The sequence below is a fragment of the Hippopotamus amphibius genome, chromosome 8 (assembly GCF_030028045.1).
Source record: "Hippopotamus amphibius kiboko isolate mHipAmp2 chromosome 8, mHipAmp2.hap2, whole genome shotgun sequence".
NCBI classification, from domain to species: Eukaryota; Metazoa; Chordata; class Mammalia; order Artiodactyla; family Hippopotamidae; genus Hippopotamus; species Hippopotamus amphibius.
The window spans coordinates 73,127,021-73,147,529 of NC_080193.1; the positions used below are offsets into that span (position 1 = coordinate 73,127,021).

Consider the following 20,509-nt stretch of genomic DNA (forward strand, 5'->3'; position numbering starts at 1 on the left):
CCTGCTGTATAGCACGGGGAGCTCAGCTTGGTGCTCTGTGACAACCTAGATGGGTGGGATGGGGGGGTGGAAGGTCCAAGAGGGAGGGGATATATGTATACATAGAGCTGATGCACTTCATTGTACAGCAGAAACTAACACAACATTGTAAAGCAATTATACTCCAATAAAAATGGAAGGAAGGAGGGAAGGAAAGAAGGAAGGGAGGGAGGGAGGGGGGAAGGGAAGGAAAAAGCCTGGAGGGAGTCTTGTGTGACAGGAACATGAATCGTCTGAGAAGATAGAGGATGAGACAGCAAAGGAAGATAAAGGCCAGGCTGAGGAATTCTCACTTTATCCTGCGGGCAGTGGGGAGGTGCAGTGGAATTTTAGACAGAATAGTGTAGCGATGAGCACTGCTTTAAGGGGCCACATTCTGAGCACTGCCCTCCAGCCATCACAAGGATCTGGGCGCAGAGGCCTCAGGGAACCAGAGGTGGATGGTTGCCTGGCTCGGGCTCTAGGTTTGGTCCAGATGCTAACAGAGAGATGATCAGACACCGAAGACGAGCACAGCCTGGTTGCCTGTGCTCTTCCTTTGTAGCAAACCTCCCAGGGCCCAGAAGAACCAGGATGGTCAGGGCCTTTTGGGACTCAGGGCCCATGCGGGTTTCAGAGTGGCGGCCTCACGTCCCAGTCCCCTCTATTCATGAGTAAGTGTTGCAGCTCCATGCACCACGACTGACTTCCAACCTCCCATTGCCTGACACCACCACCTAAAATCAGCTTCCTTAGCTACTTTCTAGAGGTCATTTTTCTTGTTTTCACAAAGCTTGTTTTTACTAAATGGTTGGGATTTTTTCCATTTTCTTCCAGAAAAATAAAAAGAAGAAAGGCAAGAAAGGGAAAATGAGGAAGAAGGATAAAGACCTGACGGCTGACAGGTGAGGGGTGCACACTGGAGTGGCAGTGCACCCCAGAGAAGACGTGGGAGGTGGCCCGAGTCCTCAGCCTGGCCTGGGAAAGGCACCCCGCCCCAGCTCTGTACACCACACCCCCTCATCCTGGAGGAGTGTGGCGGGGGAAAGGGCAGGGACCTCTCTGCAGGCCTGCACGCAGGCCGGCATCCTCCACTGGGGAGACACGGTAGAGGTGGGGGACCCGGAAGGTGGACTCAAGGCCCCATCACTTCTGAGGCCATGTGACTTTTTTAAGTTTTAAAATGCGTGGGGTTCTCAAGAGTGTTTTTTGAGGACTAGCATCCTGCTCCAGCCTTTGAGGGAATACTGAGACCGCGGTCCTTAAAGGCAGAGACACTTCATGTTACGTGCCCGTCCCTGGGCCCGGTCCGCTGAGGCCCTTCATAAATGCTCCTTGAAGCAAAGGATGCGGGTTTGTCTCACTGTAAAGGGATACTTCCATTTCCTTGAGCTTCATTGGCTGAACTTCAATAATAATTGTAAATGCTCATCTTTAAGCTGAAATGGCCTTCAGTGCTTTAACATTAGAAATAAGCAGGGCCTAGGTTTTCAAGCCTTTTCAAGGAAGTTAGTTAAAATCCCTAGTAAGTGAATGTCAGAAATCATTTTGAACGTGTATCTTTTTTCCCATGTATTTGTTAACGGGCAACAGGTGTTGCTCCCTGTTTGGGGTGTTCCCTTGTTCCCCTTTGGGTGTGCTGATACCATCCCAAACTCTACTTGAAAGAAGACCCACGAGAGAGGAAGCCAGCTTGGAACCACCCACAGGAGAAGTGGGGCCCAGAGCACCCCAGAGCTGGTGCACATGCCCGGGGCCCTGGCAGGCAGATCCTAGAGAGATGGCCTGGGTGTGGGCTTTGGCTCTGGGGAGAAAAGGCTCCCACAGGACATCCCTAGAAGGAGAAGCTGCAGGCTTCCTCACTTGAGGTTCCATTGTTTGGGGAAAAATTCAAGGTCAAGAGCTGTGGCTGACCGCTACCTGGGCAGCATTCTGAGACTCGGGCACCTTGTTCCTGGGGAGGCACCCATCTACTGATGCACCAACACTGACGCCTCCTGGGGACACAGGGGACGTCGTAGTCCCTTCCCTGCAGCAGGGTCCAGCCCCTGCCTACACGCGGGGCCACAGCTGTCTTTTAGCGACTTTCATACGCCACTTTTCTCCTGTGTGCTTACATCAGTCTTTCAGGAGAAGAAGATCCTGCTAAGTGTCGTATTGAATGACCACCCAGAGCTAAACTCAAATCTGCCAAAACGAGCTGACCACTAAGTTGAAATTACCCATTCACAATCTCTGCATTTAAAGGATCGCATGACTGAATAAAATTCTGCTCTAACAACACGGAGCACACACGTGCGCCTCCTGAACTACGTCTGTTAGACGATGAATGTGTTCTCGGCATGTGTTTCTTTACAGTTGAACTGTCATAAATGGGCCACAAGCAGTTCTCCAGTGACATGAAGAAAGACCAGTAGAATTTTATTCACTTTTATGCCCCAAATACAGAAATATCTGGTCATCTCATTCCTGGAAGACTTATTGTTTTAATTTTAAAGACTCTATGTTATTCATTAAGTGGGATTCAGTAAGTGGGCTAGTTCTCCACTGAGACACTGTAAGACAACTTCTGTTTCCTCTCATCTGGGTAGTGTAAACCTTAAATCAGTATTTTTATCATAGTTGATAAGATAGTTTTAGAATTGAAATTTTTTATTCTGTAGCAAGAGTTTATTTCACTGGATACATCCAAATATAAGTTTGTGTTCCAGGCTTCTTAAGATATTTAGTTTTGACTATTTTTAGAATATCTTATTCAATTCTATGTTAATATTTTAATGCATATGTTTGTATTAAATATTCAAGTTAAAACACTACAGTTGATACTTCCTTGAGATAGGTCAGATACTATCACTCCAAATTCCATTACAATTAAACATTTCTTAATTCTCAGCTGAGGGCACACTATTTTAAATATATTCGATGCAATAGAATTTCAGTCAACCAAAAACTGGCGTCATTGAATTAACGTCTATCCCAGCGGTAATTGGCTTGAATCTCACTGAGGTTCTTGAGTCTCTGTTAATCACACTAACTTGGACCATAGAACAGTCAAACAGTTTGTTTAAACATGCTTATATTTACAATTCTTCAATCTAAAGGAAGACTGGGACTGAAACAAAGCATAAGGGCCCAAAAAATGAAGAGGGAAAAGATAAAACATCTCGAAGGCCTATGCTGAACAGTATTTGAGCGTGAGCTATCTGAATTCCAGCAAGCCGAGCCCCAATTAATTTCATTGGGAGTTCCATTCATTAAGTGGGATACTATCTCTATTTTTTTCCTCAATTAGGATAAATTACCAGCATACTGGCTACATGCCCAAGGCCCCCTTAGAGATGAGGTTTTGTCATCTGTAAACACTATGGAAGAGTATAACATCCTCCTAAAAAATTATTACACTCACAGCTTTAGACATTTTGTCTTTCATATTAAAATGATTTCCCTTATAAGCCTTTGTTCTTTATAGATATTTCTTTTAAACTATTATGCTATGGAGTTAAAAGAAAACATCAATTTCACGAAGGATTAATGATCTACTACAGCTTGCAGATGCTAACTGAATATATAATTACGGGCCGGTTACGTTACTATTAGTGGGTAATTTCTAATTCATATTAGTGCCATCATGGAGGCTGTTGAAAGGAAAGGCTGCAGGAGTTATAGCTGGTCTCCGATGCCCAAAGATATAATTCTTATTAATGGGAAACATCAGATAGACCCATGGATGAGTGCAAGTATTGTTTTTAAAGAACCTAATGTACCCCCAAATTGTAGAAACGCTTCAAAACTCCATTTATATGCAACATACAAAGTACATTGAATGAGATCTGGTAGAGTTCCCTGCATATGTGATGACTGACATCAACACTGCTGATCTGATGTGTTTGCTCACAGAAAAGATGGTCTGCTTTATCCCCAGGACCCTCGAATCTCTGTATAAGGAACTCGTGGAAGAAGGCTTGCTGATCCAGGCTCTGAAAGTCAACCTCTCTGATTACATTGGTAAAGTACACAAAGAATAACGTGTGTATGTGTCACATATGCACATCACCTCTTGCGTTTTCAGCACCCAACAGCTGGAAATACGTTTCATCTGTGTTTTTATCCAACCTAAAATCTGACCCTTAGCGCCTGGTGGTAAATGTTTGTTGGATTGAATTGATTTGAGTTCATTCTGCACTGTGATCTGGTGGGTCCAGCTCTCTCCCCTAATGTGGTAGAAGCAGGTTTCCAAACCCACTAGCCAGGTTCCTTGGGGCATTCTTTCTGGCTTAAGCTGAATTGAGGAAATGAAGAATTGTTCATGCTCTCAAGGTTATCAAAATGCCCTAGTGGGTGGCCCCTGGTTCTTCCAACACAGAGTCCTTACAGGAGAAATTCCTTCCAGAATTCCATCGAGGGGCCACCACAGGAGTAGCTGGGAGGAAAGAGAAGGGACTTCTGCTATCACCATCTTCAGCTAATGTCTTTCTCTTAATGTTTAAAAAACACCATGGGGACCTGAAAACATATTTAAAGCTTAGGATTCATCATACTCCTACCATCCAAATGCAGGTATCAGTTTCACTTTCATGTATCTACAGTCAACTGAGGACATCTCATGAAAAGATAGTCATGAAAAGATAACCACAATCAGAAAATTAAACATTGATGTCATACTGTTACCATTAGGTCATATCTAGTTAATAATCAATTTTCCCTGTAGTCCTAATAAATAACATCCCTTGTAACTGTCCCAAATCCAGTCAGGGCTCATGGATGTGTTGGTCATATCTTTTTAGTCCCCTTTTATTCCTTTAATCTGCACCAATTTACAGGCTTTTTCAGTCCTTCATAACACTGACATTCTTAAAGAGTCTGAGCTGTGTTACAGACTATCCTTCAGCTGAATTGATTTAATGGTTTCCTCCTGACTGGATTCATGTTAAACATTTTTTACAGGAAAACCGTAGGTAAGATTGTGTCCTTCTCAGCCTTTCACATTGGGGGCACAGGATGACGCTTTGTAGCATCATTGGTGCTGTTAAGTTTAATCACAGTGAAGGTGCTATTCCCCAGGTTTCTGCATCGTAAAGCTCCATTTCCCCCTTTGTAATCAATGAATAATTAGTGGGGAATATTTGGGGCTCTGGAGATTATGTTCCCAACCACCTTAAGGGTTTTAGCATCCACTGATAACTTCTGCCTGCATCGATTATTGCTATGGTGGGTGTAAAGTGGGAATGTTCTATTTCTATCTCCTCTTCCATATTTATTAGGTGCCATTCTCCTGGAGCAACTTCCCTCCCACCCTCCTTTTAAAATTGTAGTGTAGACAATCTATCAGTGTAGACGCATGAATTCTCTCTTTTTTATATTATATTATAACCGGTTCCATGTTATTCATTCCAGTGTTTACAGTGACCCAATTTTGGCCTGCAGGAGCAAAAAAGGCTGACATTTCCCTTGGATCAAAAAATGATCACTTTAATCCCTTTGAAATAAAGCCACACTTCCCTCTTGGGGCCTGGAGGAGCCTTCATATTTCCTAATGGTGTAAGATTTTACCAGAATATGTATTGGAATGTGCATTGGGTTTCTATTTATTTTATGTTTCTTATTCAAGTACTGCAGGGTTTTCTCTTGGATTGCCTTATGTTCTGTTAATCCTGTTCATATGAAAAAATAACACTTTTAGCAGAACCCTGTCTCTTTACTTACGATTAGGATCTCTGAGTTCTCTCTCTCTCCTTGTCTGGTCTCTCCCTTCACATCATGTCTTTTTTGCCATCATTGAATTCCTAGTGTTAGTACAGTGCCTGGCACATGGTAGAGTCTCAAAGAATTAATGGACATATTTCTAGCTTCTCACTGATTTCTTACCCATCTTGGACTTTCTCACTGATCTCTTTGTCAGTTTCCAGGCAGCATCTTGAAGATGCCTGCGGTCAAAGTGAGTGAAATCAGCCTCTTAAGAGTGACCTCAAATGGAAATGACCCAGTCTAGCAAAATCAGTCAGATTGCCACAAGTGTTGGCTCCCTTTGGTCTTTTCTGTGTTTTCCTTATTTTTCCCAGTGAAGATCCTTAGCTTGAAAAGATGGCAGTGGGTCTTCCCAGACCCCCACGTAAAAATAGACAAAGCAACTAGAGAGCAAAGGCAAAAGCCTGTGGACATTTACACAAAAATGAATTGACCAGGTTTCCCCTCAAAGCCCAAAGTACAAGCCTTTGGGGACAAAAAACAGAAGAACCCCAAAATAGCCAGCCAGCACTTGCTGGAAAGCACAGCAGATCAAAGTGGTAACTGCAGCTGGAACTGGGAGGGGTTTGCTCACTTCAACAGCAGATGCATGAAAATGGATACAATCAGAAAGTATGAACAGGCGAGAAGAGTCCAACCTTCAGACACTCTCGAAAGCAACCCTTCCAGGACAGGGCCTTATACTGAGAAGAAGCTGCTGGGAGTAGAATCACAGTTGAATAGGAACTAGAGATGAGGGAGAGAAAAGGTCCAGAATAGATTGGGGGAGGAGAAAAGAACCAGGACATCTCGAAAAGCAAGCCACCATGCTGGTAGCAAATGAAAACAACAGAAGAGGGGGGTCTATGAAATTTTAAAAGCTACCCTGGCCCACACTATCTTCTAAACATATAAATTTAAGCAATGGAAGAGTTCAAGGTCAAAGCCCATGCAAAGTGTCTATAAAAAAAGAAAGAATAAGGAGCAAAGTAACATCACGAAAAGACAGGCCGGCAAAGCAGACATAGCGGAACCTACTCCTTCAAACCAATCTAATAAACATTAAGAAAATTAAAGAAGATATGCAAGAATACATAAAATGGAATTAGAAAAATGCAGAAATGGGCCTTCCCTGGTGGTCCAGTGGTTAAGACCTCCCTGCTCCCAATGGGGAGGGCCCAGATTCAATCCCTGGTCAGGGAACTAGATCCCACATGCCACAACTAAGAGTCCACATGCTGCAACTAAAGAACCCACATGCTGCAGCTAAGACCCCGAGCAGCCAAATAAATAAATAAATATTTTTTCAAAAAAGGAAGAAAGAAAGAAAAATGTAGAAATGAGTTGCACATCGATGACGGGTGATGCCTTAGTGGGCCAGGACAGGGAGGGTGGGAGGGAGTCGTGGGAGGGAGGGGATATGGGGATATATGTATAAATACAGCTGATTCACTTTGGTGTACCTCAAAAACTGGTACAAGAGTATAAAGCAATTATATTCCAATAAAGAGCTTAAAAAAAAAATGAGTTGGACAAAAATTCAAGGAATATTTTAAATAAAGGGAAAAAATCGTTTTAGGAAAAAACTGAATTACAGTGAATATAAGAATGAAGGAAGTCAACAAACCATGCTTTAAGAGAAATGAAATATGAAAGACAAATTTTTTTCAATAAAACTAGAAATGAAGAACAAGATTAAAAGGTTTCAAAAGAAAGTAACAAATCCTAAAGGCAGGCAAAGGGAATACACATCCCTGAAGAGGAAAACCAAAGCAAAGGAACAGAGCAAATACAATTTTTATTCATGAAAAATTTCCTAAAACAGAAATGCAAACCATGTAATGAATGATCACACTTTCTATGTGAGAATATCAACTCCAGTTGACCAACACCAAGATGTATTCTAATGAAAATACCAGAATTCAAAGTAAAAAGGGAAAAGAAAAACTTTGGGCATTTCCCCTTCTCCTTTCCTGGCCCAGACTACTTTTACCTTCCGTGCAGACAAGCAGGGCAGGACAAGTGTTGGCCGTGCCTCACCTACTCCCCATCTAGGCGGGGACAGAGCACAGACCCTCAGACACAGAATGTGGCCGCATGGTCTGGACATCATCCGTGGCAGCCCAGGAACCCTGTAGTCACCTCCAGCCCTGCTCAGCACTGCTGGGACACAGAGTCGTTTGGGGGGACTCAAGACTTGTAATTCCTCTCTTATAAACACCACTGAAATCCACTCACTCACTAGAATCACAGCAGTTTAGGGCTGAAAGAGACTTGGAAGACAGGAAACTCGAGTTCATAATGTCCAGTTCCCCCAAGGCCCAGCCCCCAACTCCTCCCACCCCTGCTCCTTCCTTGCTCTGCCTCTGCACACCTGCCCAGCTCCCAGCACTGGCCCCATGCCCAGAAGCCAGCTCCCATCACAAGCTCAGACATGCAAGAAATGGCACATTTCCTTATTCTTTAAATCATATCAATTTAACATCACAACTGCTAAACTGCCAAGGTTATTCAAATTCAGTCCTTCTTACGAGCCCCCCCCCACCCCAGCCACAGTTATCATCAAGGTCCCCAATTCTCATGTGATGCCCAGATGCCGTCTGGGCACTAGTGCCTTCCAAGACCCCCCAGTACCTGCAGGGGCCACTCATGTCTTGGCAGGACCCTCTGTCAGCGAGGGGCTCTCTCCCCTGCTCCCTCATCGTCCGAACCACCCGGACACAGGTCTGGTGCCCACTGACCAGCTCTCCCACTGACCAGCTCTCCCACCAAGGCTAGCATGTCTCCTGCCTCCTTCCTTCTGAAGCTCCCACCCCCCGGGATGCTTGTCCATTCTGTAATCTTTCTGTGCCTCAGCTTCCACAATGATGGGGATAATGAGAGCAACCGCCTCACTGCATCGCTGTGACAGCTCAGTGAGTGAGGAGATGGAGCACTCGAGGCCACACTGACACAGCTAGCTGTCTCCCCGTATTGCTGGGGTGGTGCTCTCACCTGGCCTTCCCCTGGCTCAGGGTTTGCCAGCAAGAGGGCGCGTGCCTTCCTGGTGCCTCTGTGTCCCTCCCTCCCTGTGCAGAAGCATGAGGCACCGAGGCCGGCCGCTGCTTGAGGGGAAGATACAGGGGAACAAACACAGTGAATACTCCCCTAAACTACCCCGTGCTGCCCATGGCTCAGGAGCTGTTGCGTCTGGGGGAACATTGGCACCCAGGCCAGGGCCAGTGCTTCTCATGTTCTCCTTGGCATCCAGTGCATGCCCGAAGAATAAGAAGATTCAACACGTTCCCCCAAATCCCACCTTCGAAGACTTGACGTAGACATGAAAAACAAGTGAAGCTTTGAAACACATGTGCCCCATGGTGCATAACCTTGGCAGAGCTGCTGCAACAAAAAGTTAACCTGAGAATTCTCTCCATCAGCCTCATTCTGGAAACTGCACAGCCTGCATCCAACATAAGTTTTATAAACAAGTCAGGAACCTGGATTGTAACCATGTAGCACACATCACCGTGCTTGTCATCAGAAGATGCTCTGCGCAGCCCTGGCAGTGCCCGGGACAGGGCTGGCAAGTCCTGATGCTGGTGGGAGGCCCCAAGACCTACAAGCATCGTCTGCTGTCTTGAGGTCTCCTGTGTTCTCTCACTCCTTTTCTTTGGATAACTTTTTTAAGAAGCTGTTATTTTTTATAAATTGTCTGTACTTCGTTCTCTTTTTAATGCTGTGTGGGATATAATGGAAATGTTAGAAGCTGATTCCAACTTGATTTCTTAAATATTTTTTATTTCTCATTTTTAAGTGTGCTTGTATAATCCTGTTCTCTACAATTGGTTCCTCCTTCTGTGTTCTTTTGCTAGCACTGCTGTAACAAGTACCACAACAGGGGCAGCTTAAACAACAGAAAATTATTCTCTGCCAGTTCTGGAGGCCAGAAGTTCAAGGCCAAGGTGTCAGCATGTTGGTTCCTTCTGGAGGCTCTAAGAGGGAATCTGTTAGCTGTAGCCTCAGAGCCCCTTCAAGCCCCCACCTCTCCTGCTCCCTGGACCCATCAATCCTCCTCTGCCAGGATGCTGAGCTACCCTGGGGCTCATGTGGCCTAAACTGACCTCATCCTCTCATCCCTCGTCTTGTCCCCTGGTGGTTTGCTGGCAGTTTTTGGTGATCCTTGGCTTTTGCTTTATGTCCCCCATCTATGCCTTCATCCTCACATGACCTTCTCCCTGTGTGTGTGTCTGTGTCCATACTTCCCCTTTTTATAAAGGACACCAGTCATGTTGGATTAGGACCCACCCTGATAACCTCAGCTTAATTAATTGCATCTGCAATAATCCTGTTTCCAAATAAGGTCACATTCTGAGGTACTGAGGGATTAGGGCTTCAACATACGGATCTTAAGGGGACACAATCTGACCTGTAACACAGTCCTGTTTCTTTCCTGCTGTTGTCCTAGATTTCCTTGCCCTCATCCATGGCTTCTATCTCCATCGCCTTTTCATCCACTGTTTCCCTCTTCCCTCCCTCCTGGAAGACCTGGTTTCTGTACGGGGAACCCTGAAGTCTCTAAATTCTGAACGAGTCCTTGGGAAGGGCTTATGGCTTCCATGCTGGGCAATAGCAAAGCATAGTAACACGCTTTCACAACGAGCCTCCTCACTTGGCAAAGGGTCCTTTCCTCTGTCGGAACCAACGTCCACCAGTTCAACTTCATTTGTCACATTGGGTCTAGAAAATATGGTGCATCTGGGTATTAACTTGGATTTACTTAAGCAGGAAAATGGGGTCACTTTCATGGCCCCTCTAATGTCATGTTTATAGCAATAAGTGCTGGATGTAACGGTGACTGCAGGTTCCCTTCCTGCTCTAGTGAAGGTGAAATTAACCACTCTTCTATTTATCACCTGCTCATTAAAAAGCATGGGGATTGGAAGCTGTAATAGAGGCTTTCATTATCACTCATTCCCCTCACCAAGACTGTTGCCCTTGCCAAGGACTTTTTTTCACATGGAGGCTTTGAAAGGCTGTCCCCCACAACAAAACAGCAATCATTATCTGGCTTTTAACTCTCATTTTCTTAGCATTTGAAAATGCGTTAAAGCCCTCGATATTTTCAGGATTTCATAGACACATAGATGTATTTCTTCAGTGTTTTCATACACACATGAAGGTATTTGTTGTGTGTGTATAACATCGAAAGCTCTGCAAGATCCGTACGGTATGAAAAGAAAGTCAGGGGAAAAAAAAAACACCAAGAGATTGTGATTCGTTTAGTGAATATTTTTCCTTCAGATTCAGGTACAAATCAAGAGAGAATCATATGAGCATGTGAAAGTCCATCCTCATGACAAATGATGGCGGCCAAACTAATTTTCTTGGTGACCTTATCTAAATTAGTTAGAAAATAATGCGTCAGATTTATGACTAGTTACAATTAAGCTCTTTGATGCCTTCTAATTAAACCTGTAAAGATTTATTTCGATATTATTCCTTTGGTAATCCTTTAAAAATGATAAAAATGTTACTGAATATCACCCTCGAAAGGAGGTGTTTCTATTTATCCTAAATTAGACTCAGACCCTTCCTTTCAAATGATTGCCTTTCAGGTTCAGATTTACATGCTCCAGTACAAATTTCACATCCATCTTAAAAAAGTTATTTTTGAAGTTCGTGCAAATGTTAGACATAATCTCTTGGAACAGAAATTAAACCAAACCTACCATATTTTAGTCTACTTTGTATGTCCTGTGTTTAAGACCTTTGCTCTTCATGTACTCAGCATTCAAAGGTTATTTTTTAGAATACTGGGAGGTTAGTATCATGCAGCATAATTCCCAGTTGTTGTAGTGAGTATAGAAATGTTTTTGTGGCTGGAGAGTTTTCCTTTAAACCTTTATGTGAGAAGTTCTTCATAATGACTCTCCATAATACAATTATATTTGCTCAGAAATATTAAATTTGTATTCTGTGTCACTTTTGCAAGTGTCCAAATGATGCAGCTCAGACCAGTGTTCTTTCCCATCCATTTGTCCTCTGTTTCTTTTCTCCCCAGGTGAGTACAGCTACCTGGGGACCACTCTCCGCCAGCTGTCCATAGAACCCATGCCTTCTCTCCTGGATGTCCGACAGCTCATCACCCTGTACGGCATCTTGCCACTAGGTGAGGACTCCACCTGCCCTGTTGTGCCTTCCTGGTTGTTGTCAACGTGCATTGCGGCTTAACTCTTCCTGCTGAGAATTGTGAGTGAGGGTCATTCTGCTGGGCTAGAGCATCCTGGAGCACAGAAAAGTACTGCCCAGGAAGTACCTCTATAGCACCTTTGAATGTCTAGTTAATGTTCTGGACTGAAGGTCCTGACAGCCGCCATCTGGAGAGATGATAGCCAAAGCAGGCACCTGTGATTCAAAGTAACCAAATTAGACAAAGGCTGAGGTTAGGCTTACCTTTCACACACAGGCTCTGTCACTGGGTCCTTAACAGAGCCAGCCCTTCAGGAGTCAGTGGAAGTGTATTTCGTGGATCTAAAGAATCAAGGCTCTGCTAATTTCCACTGAGGTTAAATCATGATTGTTCAGACAGACAGACCAGAGTCTGCAGGAAAGTCAGGGCCCTCCATAACCGATACCTGCTGCTCTCCTTCACTTTTTTTTGCTTATTAGTTTCAGGTATACAGCAAAGTGATTCAGTTATGTATATACATGCATCTGTTCTTTTGCAAATTCTTTTCCCATTTACGTTGTTACATAACATTGAGCAGAGTTCCCTGTGCTATACCGTAGGTCCTTGTTGGTTATCTATTTTAAATATAACAGCATGTACATGTCAATCTTTTATTTCTGTTTTCATGCCTTTGGTATGTGTATGACCTGAGTCACCTGGGGCAGGAGCAGGAACTCCAGCCAGGCCCCGCTCTGATGACCATCCTGAACTAGAAATCGCGTTTTGTTTGTTTAATTTGCTTTAAAATGAGGTGGGAATTGTTTGGACACTTCTTTCCGTATTCCACTTTGACTTAAGAACTTAAACCTGCTGGCAAGAAGTAGTTCATTCTTCTTTCAACTTCATGTCAGAAGCAGTAAATGGAATAGGGGTCAACATGAGTAAAATACAGATATAACATAAACAAATATATAATACTTTAGGGTCAACATAATTGGGGGTCATCGAAATCAGTGTACAATATTTAATGGGGTCTATGTGAGTAAAATAAACAGATTAGCCCTCAAACCTCATCACAGAGTAATAGAAGGCAGCAGTGCCAAGAGCACCAAGAGATGACAAGATTTTAAGGGAAATCCTCACAAATGAGTGTGTGGTATGTTTGCATCCACGGCCGGCAGGTACAAGGTGATGGATATCGTGTCCAAAACTGCCTTGAGGGTTCCGGAAGAAGCAAGCCCGGGAAGCATCCCTCCCAGACCCTCCTTTTGTCAATAAGAAACCTGAAGTCCCCCCAGTGGCTGACCTCCCCAGAGTCCAGAGCCAGCAGGGCATTTGTCCTCGTGACCTGTTCATGAGTTTCCAATGTGCAAACAAGTCAGACAGAGAAGTATGCTCACGTGGCAGCCTACCAGGGCTTCGTCTAAATTTCATACATCTGGTTACAAAAGGGAACATGCTTGTTGGTCTGATCAGGTCACACTGCCAGGACTAGCCAAGGCGGCCACTCGGCTGTGGGCGCTGAGCACATACTGCGAGGCCATTCTCCACCCCACCAGGCAGCAGAGCTCCCACCGGCCTCCAGGGTTCCAGGAGCCTCAGCCAGGGCTCCCAGGACCAGGTGTGAACCTTCAAGCCCCCCGGGAGGCAAGGGATGCCCAGGAAGCATCTGGTCAGTGCTCACCCACTCACACCCACCCCGGAAATATCACTGTCCCGCAGCATGGAGGGAGAAAGGAAGGGAGGAGGTGCCCATGGAACAGAAGCTGCATTTTATGTGCACTTTCATTTCCCAGCAGAGATGGACGTTAAACTGTTTTCACAGATGAGTAAGCCTTTCCAAGATGTTGAGGAACTTTCTCCAAGTCCGGGGTTGGAAGGGGCAGACCTGGGTTTAGCACACAAAACACTGGCTTCCTTGTGAGTCTGTAATCCTCCAAACGTTGAAAAGGATGAACGCACAAAAGCCTGGACATTTCCTCTGTCTCTTAGCAATTCTAGGCAATTTTTCAAACTGCCCTTAAAGGCAAGATGGGCAGCTAGAGCCATGGATGCTGTGTCCCCAGCAACTCCCTGGCCCCTCCCTGCCCTCCCATCTGATGAGCTGTCCAGAGACCAGCGAGGCCCCAGTGCAGAGGCCTTCCCGGACCACCCTCTCCACCTCTATGCAACCCTGGTGACCACCCCTTGCCTTCTGGAAAGTCACGTCCCTGGAGTAGATGACATGTCCTCTGGGTCTCCTCCTCCGGTGCCCCTTCCCTCCTGCTGCCCCTCCCCCAGTTCTGTCCGTAGCACTGTTCTCCCCTCCCCGCCCCCTCCGGGACCTCTCCTGGCCCCCTGGCTTTGGCCGCCACTCTAACCCTCATCACCTTCCAGGGACCCCGGCGGCTGGCACCACTCTCTGCCCCACCTGCTTGCTGACCCCGGCCACCTTGCCCCCCACCCAGGACCCACCTGACCTCCCATTCCAGGCTGTGGTCACTGCGTGCCCCTCACATGCATCCTTCCCAGATGCCCCTTCAACTCTGCCCATGCTCCACCAGACGGCTCAGATGGCCCCTCTCCCTGGGCACCTGAGCCACCCCCACCCATCCCCCTCATCCCCCAAGTGGGAAGTCCTTTCTTCCCTGAATCTCTGTGTCTCTCATGGATCTTAGCACTGTTTTCCTCCCCTTCTAGTTACTTCTCAGGTTTAGCTTCTCTCCTGGCCATAAACTGTTTACAGCAAATCCTGTCTCTTCCCCACATGGGAACCCCCAATGGCCCCCAACCGGGGCCACGAGCTGAGCCCTCAGTATCCAGGTGTTGAACGGGAGACAGGAAGAATGGCATCTCTCTGCTGTCGTGGAAAATGGGGTCAGCGTCACCATAACATGTTACCATTTCCCTCACTAACCACAAAGGAAGTGTGCCTGTTTAGCTTCATTTTAGAGAGAACTTGCTCAAACCTACTTTCCAAGTAACCATAAAAATTGTTTCTAATGATTAGGTTAATTCCCTATGTCTTATCAATCACACAAGAAAAAAGAAAGAGAAGCACAATAATAATTAGGATATTGATATATTTACAGCTGATCCAAAAGAGCCCAGCAGTTGACCAAAAGCAAAGTAGTGTGATAGCCAATGGTCAGGTCACAAGCCCCTACGGGAGTTCATTCCTTTCACTCTGTAATTACTTAGTGCTGACATGTGCTCTGCTCATTTTCAGGACAAAGGAAGAAGTCAAGCCCGAGTCCCAGTCTGGGCTCAAAGGAGACGGGCGATGTGGTTGAGAGCATGGGGCAGGGACCTCTGAGTGACCTAATAAGTCATGTCCTTTATCATCAAGGGTTGGGTTGACTCTGCCCCTACCGACAGCCTAGAAACCAGGAGAGAAGAAACCAACAAAGACCTACTGCATAGCACAGGGAGCTCTGCTCAATATTCTGTAATAACCTAAATGGGAAAAGAACTTGAAAACGAATAAGTACATGTATATGTGTAACTGAATCATTTTGCTGTACACCTTAAACCAACACAACATGGTTAATCAGCTATACTCCAATATAAAATAAAAATTAAAAAAGAATCCAGGTTACCACCACCTGGATCTTGGTTTCTCCCCTTTGCCCCCTGCATCTTCCCATCCGTCTCACATTCCTCTTCCCAAGCCTTCAAAGGGTGTAGTGCTGCTGCTGATAAGCAGAGAAACCCCCGCTTCCTTCCCCCCAAATGCCAGAGGTTAGTTATTGCAGGAACGTTCTTTAAAATTATGAGTTTGGGGGGGAATGCTGGGGTGAGGGGTGAGAGAGAAGCAATGTATTGAACACCCAAGGAGACCCGACAGCCCCACCTTGACATACAAATCAAAGGTGTCCCCGACCCAGCTGAGACAGGAGGCGTGCCCCTGGTGAGAAATGCCCTCCACACATCCATCACTGTTGCCGAGACTGGGGTCAGGCCGTGGAGTCATGGCCTTGAGGAATCCCCGTCTGAGAACCACTTATTTTCTTGGCGGGATCTCAGAGCCTCTGTGTCTGCCTTTTTTAGGTTCTGCAGCAGTGCATGAGAAAGCTCCTTTGGTGAAATCCCTGCTGTTGGCCGGGCCGTCTGGGGTAGGGAAGAAGATGCTGGTCCACGCCATCTGTACCGAAACGGGAGCCAACCTCTTCAACCTGTCTGCAACGAACATTGCCGGGAAGTACCCGGGCAAAACTGGCCTCCAGATGATGCTGCATGTCGTCTTCAAGGTATTTATCTCATTTCTTGGTCTCTGGTTCTCCTCCTCCTTTCAGTTACATTTGCAAATGCTGCAGTTAATTTCTGTAAGCCAACTAGCACAGACCCTTGCAGGTCATTTCCTTAGGCTGACGTGCACATCTCTCTTAAACTTCCCCATTGCGTCCTCCTGTAAATTACTTTATTATGGCATCTGGCTGAGTGTCCAACAACCAGACACAGCTTCATCCTTTGCGCAAGCATCCTACAGTGCCATTCATACCAGCCTCCTTCTGCCACAGGAATCTCTCCTGAAATGCTCACACATCTCATTAAAAATGAAATCTTTTTTCAGCCCAACTCCCTCCAGTATTGGCATCAGATATTTGCAATGGGGGGTATTCTTTCTCACATGGCATGAATTGCATGTCAGCGTCTCTCACAGGAAGTAAAGGAGAAACCCACAGGAAGCTAAGGTGACCACAATAGTGTAAATATTATTCAGTTATATTCCAATGCTAGAGGAAGGTGCACACACAACCCAGTACTATGATCTTGGACAAGCTCCCCACCGCCCTGGGTCTCTGCTTTATCGTCACTGAAACAAAGGAGTCAAACCAAATGATACTGAGATGCTGTGTCAGCCCAAAAGGCAATGGTTCCCTGATATGGTTTAGGTACAGATGATGATAGTGATGGATGATGATGAAGATGGATGGAAGGATGCATGCATGGATGCATGGATGCATGGACGGACAGATGATAGATAGATAGATGATAGATAGATAGATGATAGATAGAGACACAATATACATATGTACACATGGGGATTACCAAGTTTTAGAGCATTCTGCATTCTGATACTGAATATTTATAGTTGATATTAAAATTTCCCAGGATTTCATTTCCATTTGGTTGAGTCCCTAAAGGTTGTCCTTAGGCTGTTCAGTTCACTTTTAGTTGCTAGAATGCCCAATAAGCTGGCTTTTACTGTATCAAAATGTACACATAGCAAGGACTGTCAGGTACTTGGGGCTGGATGTTAGCTCTGCATCTGCTTTCAGTGGAGATGGTTACACACAAGCAACCGCTCATAGGAAGGGTTCCTTTTCCATCTCCTTCTAACAGCCCCAGGGAGGAAGGGATGGCAGCGGGGTTTTCTCTCTCAGCCACATGGACCCCACCCTGCACAAGGTAGGACTTCCCCCCACTGCTTTCCTCCCTTGCTTGTCCTGAAGGAAACCATGGGGAGAGAATTTCGAGGAGGTGGGAGGCAAGAAGAAGAAGGAGGGTGAGGAATGAACAGCGAGCATCAAGCTGTTTACTAGAGCGCCTCGTACACACTAAGTGTCCCACGTCTTCTGTCGTCATATTGAATCTTCACAGCAGCCCAGGGAAGAGTTCATTCTCATCCCCATTTTACAGATTAAGAAACTGGGGCCCTGAGGCGTTAAGTAACTTGCCCAAGGTCACCGAGATCAAGTGGCTGAGCCAGGTTCAAACCTAGACCCGTCTCTTCCTGATCCTCCTGCACTATTTTTATTAAGGTAAAATTTATAGGGCTTCCCAGGTGGTGCAGTGGTTAAGAATCCACCTGCCAGTGCAGAGGACACGGTTCAATCCCTTGTCTGGGAAGATCCCACATGCCGCAGAGCTAACTAAACCCGTGCGCCACAACTACTGAGCCTGTGCTCTAGAGCCCGCAAGCCACAACTGTTAAGCCCATGTGCCACAACTACTGAAGCCTGCGCAGCTAGAACCTGTGCTCTGCAACAAGAGAAGCCACGGAAATGAGAAGCCCACACACTGCAACGACGAGTAGCCCCCACTTGCCGCAACTAGAGAAAGGCTGCAAATAAATAAATACATATATAAATAATATTAATTTAAAAAATCATTAAAAAATTTATATACAGTGACACATACAGATCTGATATATGCATTTCAAGTGTGAACTTTGAAAAAAATAGATACAACTGTATCACCACCATTTTCATGTGCTTTCTGTCCTTGTAAAACGTGTTTTTTGAAATATCTGTTCAAGTCACTTGCCTACTTTTCACTGGACTGCTGGTCTTGAGATTTGGAAGAGTTCTTTGTATATTCTAGATACAAGTTCTTCGTGGGACACGCATATTGCAAATGTCTCCTCTCATTCTCTGACTTGCTTTTTCATTTTCTAATGTTTTTGTTGTTTACTTGTCCTATCAGTTCCTGAGGGGGGTGTTAAAACCTCCAGCTACGATTGTGGAATTGTTTATTTCTCCTTTTAGTTCCGTCGGTTGCTGCCTCCCGTGGGCTGAAACTCTGGTGTGCATGAGATGTAGCCACACTTAGGACGTTATGTCTTCCTGGCGTGTCATTTTATCATCATGAACTGTCCCTCTCTGTTTCTAGTAATACTCCTTATCTTGAAGTCTACCCAGTCTGATACTGATGGAGCTACACCAGCTTTCTTTATACTCTTTCTTTTCAGTGTCTTTTGAGGGAAAGTGCCTTTACGTGGATAGCACGTACCTGATTCTTGCTTTCTTATCCAGTCTGCCAACATCTGCAGAGCGTTTGCCCCCTTTACAGCCATCCACATGGTTGAGCCAGGTCTCCCACTTTGCTCTGTGTTCTCCATTTGTCCCTTTTCTTTTTTATTCTTCCGTTTCTCTTTTCCTGCCTTCTTTTGGGTTAACTCAGTACTTTTAGCATGTTATTCCTCTATTGTCTTTCTGGCAATGACTCTTATTTTTCAGTGATGGCTCTACAAATTACAATAGTCATTTTTAACTTATCACAGTCTACATGGAGTTAATACACTGTTTGCCTTAAAATGTGAGAGTCTTACAATATAATCCATTTATTATCCCTTGTCCTTTATGTTTTTATCATATATTTTACATCTAGAAATGTCAGCAACACAAGAGAGTGTTACTATTTTTGCATTGGATAGTCATTTGCCTTTTAAAGAAATTGGGAGGGAAAATTTAGTATTTTATACCTATCCACATATTTACCATTTTCAGTGCTCTTCACTCCTTTCTGTCAATCCAAGTTTCCATATGGTGTCTCTTGCCTTTCAGCTGAAGAACTTCCTTTAACATTTCTTTTAGTGCAGGTCTGCTGCCAACAAATTTTCTTAGCTTTCATTTTATTTTTAAATGTTTTTACATTGCCTCCATTTTTGAAGGATATTTTCGAGGGATATAGAATTCTGGGTCGACATATTTTTCTTTCAGTACTTTAAAAATGTTATTACATTATCTCTGTAACTTCATTATTTCTGACAAAAAGTTGTCAAAAATTCGAATTATTCATCTCTTGTGTGTAATGTGTCAGTATTCTCTGAATGACTATAAGATTTTCTCTTTATCTTTGTTTTCATTCATTTGTCTATAATATGTCTAGATATTTGTTTGTTCTTTGTGCTTTAACTGCTTGTGGCTCACTGTGCTCATTGAAACTGTAAATATATGTTTTAAACCAATTTTGGGGAATTTGGGCCATTGTTTTCTCAAAGATTTTTTCTGCCCCACTTTCTCTCCTCTCCTTCTGAGATATATATATATATGACTGCTCGATATTGTTTCACAAGTCACTGAGGTTCTGTCTCTCTAGTTGCCACATTGGATAATTTCTATTAATCTATATTCAAGTTTACCTACCCTTTCTTCTACTATCTCCAATCTGCTATTAAACGTAGCTTTTGGATTATTTTTGTGTGTTTCTGATATTTTGCTTTTCAGTTCTAGGCTTTAAATTTGTTTATTCTTATAGACCTTTATTTCTCTGTTGTAATTCTCCATCTGTTCATTAGGTGTAGCTGTCTTTTCTTTTAAGTCCTTGAACCCAGTAGTTGCCTTATAGTCTTTCTCTGCTCATTCCAATACTGTGTCATCTTGGGGTTTGTTTCTACTTGACTGCTTTTTTCTTGACTATGTGTCACATTTCTCTTTCTTCATGTGACTACTAATTTTTTATTGTACATTAGACATTGTGGATGATAGCTGTTGACACCCTGAAGCATGCTAGGCTTGGTTATAACAGGCAGTTAAATTGCTGGCTGATCAGCTTGAATTTGCAGAGGTTTTGTTTTCCATTTCGTTAGTGTGGGTCTATTTTGATTTCGCCCTTAGTCCTGGAACCTTGTCTTTCCTCTGAGGTGTAAAAGGAAAGCTTGAGGTATTTGCCAAGCTCATTTAACTTGGCAGAAGCTAAGATATATATATATCAGTTATTTTAGTTTTCCAGCTGTTGCTTTCCACTGAGCTTCTTGGAATCCTCCCCCATGCATGCACACTTGCAGGGTTACCCAAGAATTTGAAGGTGAGGTGGAGTTTGAAGCCCAGCAACCTGACTTGTGGCCTCTGTGTACTTCACCACCAAGCTCAAAGCACTAAGTTTTTTAGAGGAAAAGTAAAAGAAACCCTT

The 20,509-nt window shown here is 44.5% G+C and overlaps 1 protein-coding gene across 4 annotated transcripts in view; it reads left to right on the forward strand.

Annotated features, from left to right (window-relative positions):
• IQCA1 (IQ motif containing with AAA domain 1) overlaps positions 1–20,509 on the forward strand; it is a 169,333-nt gene that overhangs the window by 116,209 nt on the left and 32,615 nt on the right. For all 4 annotated transcript variants that reach the window (XR_009055021.1, XM_057744335.1, XM_057744336.1 and 1 more), the window contains 4 exons: positions 856–923; positions 3,941–4,023; positions 11,786–11,893; positions 15,923–16,122. Coding sequence is in view for 3 of the 4 variants with exons in the window: in XM_057744335.1 (XP_057600318.1) it covers positions 856–923; positions 3,941–4,023; positions 11,786–11,893; positions 15,923–16,122 (459 nt within the window). In the remaining variant the exon portion in view is untranslated. The remainder of the gene's footprint in view (positions 1–855; positions 924–3,940; positions 4,024–11,785; positions 11,894–15,922; positions 16,123–20,509) is intronic.